This window comes from Crocuta crocuta, unplaced genomic scaffold (assembly GCF_008692635.1).
Source record: "Crocuta crocuta isolate KB4526 unplaced genomic scaffold, BGI_CrCroc_1.0 scaffold1531, whole genome shotgun sequence".
Taxonomy (NCBI): domain Eukaryota; kingdom Metazoa; phylum Chordata; class Mammalia; order Carnivora; family Hyaenidae; genus Crocuta; species Crocuta crocuta.
This window is the reverse complement of record NW_027533315.1, coordinates 10,602-17,285: the sequence shown is the minus strand read 5'-3', so window position 1 is coordinate 17,285 and position 6,684 is coordinate 10,602. Positions and strand designations below refer to the sequence as shown.

At 38.3% G+C, this 6,684-nt stretch overlaps 1 protein-coding gene across 1 annotated transcript in view; it reads right to left on the bottom strand.

Moving 5' to 3' along the window:
* FAM120C (family with sequence similarity 120 member C) overlaps positions 1–6,438 on the bottom strand; it is a gene marked incomplete at its 5' end in the record, with an annotated part of 81,390 nt that extends 74,952 nt beyond the window's left edge. Inside the window, 3 exons of the mRNA XM_077748135.1 lie at positions 1,593–1,619; positions 4,089–4,112; positions 6,166–6,438. Of these exons, the coding sequence (XP_077604261.1) occupies positions 1,593–1,619; positions 4,089–4,112; positions 6,166–6,438 (324 nt within the window). The remainder of the gene's footprint in view (positions 1–1,592; positions 1,620–4,088; positions 4,113–6,165) is intronic.
* Positions 6,439–6,684: the final 246 nt, after the last annotated feature.

The following is a 6,684-nucleotide window of genomic DNA, read 5'->3' as shown; positions in this document are numbered from 1 at the left end:
TAGGCACTGTCATAGGTACCAAGAATACAGCCGTGAACAAGATAGAGAAAAATCACTACCCTTATGGAAGCTTAAATTCTAGGGTAGGTATGTCAGGATAGGGTGAGGGGAGTCAAACAGAATAAATAAGATGCATATTGTGTTATATGTAGGTAAGTGCTGGAGAAAAATCTATGCAAGGATGGGTACGAGAATGCAAGTGTGTGTGTGTGTGTGTGTGTGTGTGTGTGTACACACAAACATGTAATATTAAATAAGATGGTCAGGAAAGGCCTCACTGAGAAAATGCCATTTGAGAAAATCTATAAAAGTGAGGACATGGGTACATGAGAGGAAAAGCATTCCAAGTGGAGAGAATAATAAGTACAAAGGTTCTACAAGCAAAAGAAAAGGGAAGATGACATCAGAGCTGTAACAGAGGGTAGTCAGTACAAGACTTTGTAGGCCGTGGTAAAGATTGAGTGACTGACATGAAGAACCACTGGACGATTCTGAATTAGAGAAATGACTGATCTGAATCAGCTTTTTAAAGGATCACTCTGGCTGTTATATTGAGAATAGATTTTGGGGAGGGGAGAGTGCAAACAGAAAACTAACAGTTAATAAACTGTTATAATAATCCAGGCAAGAAATAATGGTGAATTGACCATGGTACTAGCAATGAAAATGGTGAGAAATGGATATATACTGAAGGGAGAATAGATGGTATTTGCTGACAGAGGAAATGTAGAGTGTAAGAAAGAAAGGAAAAAATCAAGAATGACTCTATGATTTTTAGCCTGAGCAACTAGAAGGATGAGATTGCCACTAATGAAAATGGGGAAGGCTCTTGGAGGAAGAGATTTAGGGGAAAGATCATGAGTTTCCACTTGAATATATGACCCTAAGATGTTTAGTAGGCTGTTAAATATTACTATTTGGAGTTCAAGAGAAATGTTAAAACTAGAGACATAGAGGGGTACCTGGGTGGCTCAGTTGGTTAAGCATCCGACTCTTGATTTTGGCTCATGTCATGATTCCAGGGTTGTGGGATGGAGCTCTGCATCGGGTTCTGTGCTGAGCATGGAACCTCCTTAGGATTCTTTCTCCCTCTGCCTCTCTGTCACTCATGCACGTGCTCTCCCTCTCTCTATTTCTCTCTCCAAGAAAAATAACAAAAACTAGAGACATATATTTAGGAGTCATCAATGGACAGGTGATACTTAAAGTCATGATACTGTATGGTATCAATCACTAAGGCAGAAAATATAAGTAGAACTAAGAGAAGGGACCAAGGATAGAATTCTGGGTCACTCCAAAGATAAGAAGTAGAAAAGAAGACAAAGAAGTAGCAAAGGAAACAGTAGGAACAGCCAGTGAAATAGGAAGGAAACTAGAAAAAAGTGGTGTCGTTAAAACTAAGTGAAGAACATGTTCTAAGGAAGAGGAAGTTAGCAACTGGGTCAAATGCTCCTGATTGGTTAAATATGATGAACACTGAATGCTGGCCATTAGATTGATTGACATTGAGGTTTATTAACACCTTGACCTCATCAAGAGCCATTTCTGCAAAGCAGATTGAAGAGAGAGTAGGGAAGAGGAATAATAAATACCTTAAGTACAGACAACTCTCTAGAAGGCTTTGCTATAAGGGAAGAAGAAATATGGGCTAGAAGAGAAGAAATATGGAATAGCTTGAGTGGAGGGAGTAAGGTCAAGAGCAGGATTTCCTTTATTTTTTAAGATGGATGCATGGTTATATATGTGATGGGAAAAATTCAATGAAGACAGAAAAATTGATAATGCAAAAGAAAGAGGAAGACTTGCGAAATGGATGACCTTAAGTTAGTAAGAGAGGATGTGATTTGGCATATACATAGAGGGGTTGGCCTTAGATGGGAACAAGGACAGGTCATCCACAATTAACACAAGGCAGGCAAAACAGGTGGGCACACAGATGCACGTAGATGAGAAGATGAAAGTGTAGTAGCTGGTGGAAATTGTGTTCCAAATGCTTACATTTTGTCAGTGAAATACAAAGCCAGTTCATGAGCTGAGTGAGCAAGGAGAAGGGAATATTAGAAGTTTGAGAAGAGAGGAAAAGGTGTGAACTAGCAGACTAGAGAAAAGTAATATATTTGAGCAACTCAAACTACCACCAGAAGTGTATAAGAGTATTACTTTCAACATAGCCTCAAAAGGAGTGGGCAGACTTATTTTTCAATATTTGCCAAACTGGTAAGTTAAAAAAAATAATTTCATTTGCATGGCTGATCAATAGTGAGATTTACATCTATCTAGTCACAGTACTAGCCACTGTATTTCTTCTTTTGTAAATTGTTTGCTTCAGTCTTTTGCTTATTATTTCATTTACTGGGGTATTAGTATTTGGCTTCATAGGTCTGTATGAATCCTAAGATATTAAGGGTATTCTCTTCAACAAATGGTGTTGAGAAAACTGGACAATTACATGAAAAAGAATGAAACTGGTCCACTTTCTTACACCATACATACACAAAAATAAATTCAGAATGGATTAAAGGCCTAAATGTGAGACCTGAAGCCCTAAAACTCCTTGAAGAGAGCACAAGCAGTACTTTCTCTGACATCAGCCATACCAACATTTTTCAAGACATGTCTCATGAGACAAGGGAAATAAAAGCAAAAATAAATTATTGGGACCTACATCAAAATAAAAAGCTTCTGCACAGAAAAGGAAACAATCCACAAAACTAAAAGACAACCTATTGAATGGGAGAAGATATTTGCAAATGACAAATATGATAAAGAGTTAGTATCCAAATATACATAAACAACTTATATAACTCAACACCCAAAAAACCAAATAATCCAATTAAAAAATGGGCAAAAGACATGAACAGACATTTCTTCAAAGAAGACATACACATGGCCAACAGACACATGAAAACATGTTCAACATCACTCATCATTAGAGAATTGCAAATCAAAACTAACAATGAGGTATCACCTCAAACCTGTCAGAAGAGCTAAAATCATAAACACAAGAAACAACAAGTGGTGGCGAGGATGTGGAGAAAAAGGAACATTCATACACTGCTGGTGGAAATTCAAAGTGGTACAGACACTGTGGAAAACAGTATAGAGGTTCCTCAGAAAGTTAAAAATAGAATAGCCTCATAATCCAGTAAAAACTTGGTATTTCCACAAAGAATACAAAAACACTAATTCAAAGGGATACATGCACCCCCATGTTTTTGGCAGCACTATTTACAATAGTCAAGATATGGAAGTGGCCTGGGGCACCTGGGTGGCTCAGTTGGTTGAGTGTTTGACTTTGGCTCAGGTCATGATCTCTTGGGTTGGAGCCCCATATCGGGCTCTGTGTTGGGAGCCTGGAGCCTGCTTCGGATTCTGTGTCTCCCTCTCTCTGCCCCTCCCCACTCACACTTTGCTTCTCTTTCTCTTTCAAAAATAAATAAACGTTAAAAACATTTTTTAATAAAAAAAAAGATATGGAAGTGGCCCAAGTGTCCACTAACAGATGAATGGATAAAGAAGAAATAGTATGGGAGGAGGTAAGATGGCAGAGAAATAGGGGGCCTTTGGGTTTTCCTCCTCCCTCAAACAGAGCTTACTTAGGTTACATCACTTGGAACACCCAGGAAATCGATCTGTGGACTGGCAGAAGGATCCCCACAGTTGGAGGGAGACGGCGTGGCAGGTGTGAGGTGTGTGGAAGTGAATTGGGGGAGAGAAAAATGGCGGTGGTGGGGAGGGGAGGGAACCCTTTTGATGGAGAGACAAAAGGGAGAAAAAGAGACGGGTTGAGAAAGTACAGGATCAAGTTAGAACAAGAGGAAAACCTGTCTGGACTACAGTCTGGGGGGCAAGAAGGACTGAGTGTCCCAGTTTTTCTTCCCCCAAAACAGCATTTGAAACTCAAACCCAGGTTTTGGAAGTGCATGACTTTCTCTGAAGCAGAGCTGTGGCACGCATTACTGTGGAGGAAGTAGCTGGCTCTGGAGTGCATAGCACAATGTAGGAATCTCTGGGGCACAATGTGAGAGAACAGTTCCCTTCCTGGAGTACTTTTGGAAAAGGATTTATTGCCTCCCCAAGGACAAAACACCCTGCAGGTGCCAAGAAAAGGCCTTTCATCATCAGGGGACAGAGGCGCACCCAGAGGGAATGCAACCTTTGCTGATTTAAGCAATGCTACACCATAGATTCTGCATACTGTGGGATTGTTTCTCAGGGACAGAGGAAGGAAGGAAAAATAAGATACAAACAAAGAGGGCAGCAAACCATATAAGACTTTTAAATACAGAAAACAAACTGAGGGTTGCTGGAGGGGAGGTAGATGGTGGGATGGGCTAAATGGGTGATGGGCATTAAGGAGGGCACTTGTTGTGATGAGCTCTGGATGTTATATTTAAGTTATGCATCACTGGGTTCCACTCCTGAAACCAATACTACATTGTGTGTTAACTAACTTGAATTTAAATAAATAAATTTTTAAAAAGAAGAATCAATGTGTGTATACATTTATACACACACATACATATATACACATATATGTATACACACACAATGGAATATTATTCATCCATAAAAAGAATGAAACCTTGCCATTTGCAACAACATGGGTAGATCTAGAGAATATAATGCTAAGTGAAATAATTCAGTCAGAGAAAAACAAACAACATATAATTTCACTCATGTGGAATTTAAAAAAGAAAATAAATGAGCAAAGGGGAAATAAGATATAGACAAGGCAAGAAACAGACTCTTCTTAACCATAGAGGACAAACTCTGTAAGTGGGTGGTGGTGGGGTGGATGGGTGAAATAGGTGATTGGGATTTAAGGAATGCATTTGTTGTGATGAGTACTAGGTGATGAATGGAATTCTTGAATGGTATAGTATGCCTGAGAATAATATAACACTGTATATTAACTACACTGGAATTAAAATAAAAAGTTTATAAAAAAGGTATTAAGGGTGTTGATCATAATTATAATTTTTGTAAGTATTTGAAATATTTTAAGCCTGATAAAAGGTAATTATTCTATCAAAACTCCAATGAAAAAAACCTAATGTCTCCAAGGCATGAATGTATAGGCAGGAAATAGGGCACTTTNGGTTATATATAAAGTACATTTGTCACTTACTGATTGTACAAATGTTTTCATAGAACTTCCAGGCTATGAAAGGGCTTCTGGGTAAGAAAATAATAAAATAATTCACATAGGTATAGATTTTCAATGTAATATCTATATTAGCTATGACTTGATTACCTACTATGTATCTCATTCTTGTATATATCATCCTTATAATAACCATGCCAGTAGCATTATTATCCTTATTTTACAGATAAGGAGACTGAGGTTCAAACAAGTTTGGTGACATAGCCCAAAGTAGCCTGTTTAATAAATGCCCACACCAGGATAAGAGGAGGACTGCAAAGCCCATGCTATTATTTATTACCTAGTCATTCTACCTTTTATAATAGAAGCTACAATTACTGACTGCCTAGTAAGTGCTGGGTGTTTTATATATCTCATTTCATTTAATTTTGTCAATAACACAATGAAATATACTATTCCATTTCACAGATAAGGAAATTGAAACCAGGTAGGTGTAAGTAACTTCAGTGATTTGCCATAGGCCTAATTCTAAAAATTGTGGTATCTCCATTATATGAACCAAACTCAAACCCACTGGGATTATAAGTAGAGGTTATACCTGAGACAACATATTAACCATCATGCTGTGAGTACTTGGAAAACCAACTCAAAACATAATCACCTGTCTGTAATTTATTTTTACATGCATCTCTGAAAGATAAATTGACGGATGACTAGACTGGACAGATATATATGATAAAGCAAGTATAGGAAAATGTTAATGGCAGAATACAGGTGGCAGATATAGGATTTTCACTACCAAATTCTTTAAATTTTGTTGTATGTTTGGAAATTTTCATAATAAAATGTTAGCACAACAGAAAAAGAAAAACAGGGGCGCCTGGGTGGCTTAGTGGGTTAAGCGTCCGACTTTCGCTTANCCAGGGTCCCCCCCCGCCCCTCCCCCCCCAAAATAGTGTTTTGTCATGTGGACTTTAAAAAGATAAATTCAATAATGAGAGGCTAAATTGTTCTGGTCTTCATGTCTTAGCATTGGAAGATGAAACTTTACCAATCACTTGGAGTCTTTTGTTTGGATACCTACCTAGCAGCGCAGCAAATATGGGAAAATTCATCCGCTTCAAGCCTAGCTGCTTGGCTACCTCCTGCATCAGGAACTGATTGGTAGTGAGATTCTTTCCATTCCAGCTCAGCTTCAGAGCATGGGAACTGTAGTAAGAGGGAATATTGTAGAGAGCATACTCGGAATCATGGGCAAGAAGGCCATGGAAGCCATTTTCCCTGAAAAAAGCCACCACTTCCAAATGGTGGTCTTCAAGGCTCTGAAAGACCTAGGAGGGAAGGAGAGAAGATCATGTCATGCAACAGAAACTGATTGTATGTGGTTAGAAGTCCAGAAGGTTAGCAATTTTATTTTATAGTTTGTTGAAATTAAAGATCACAAGTGGTTGAACACAATATTCTTCAAAAAAAAGTCTTTCCCAGCTTTGACCTTGATTATTCCTACTATAAACAAAGACATTATCATCCATGTATTCATTTAAATGGCCAGTGCTTTCATGAAACTGTGATGTGAG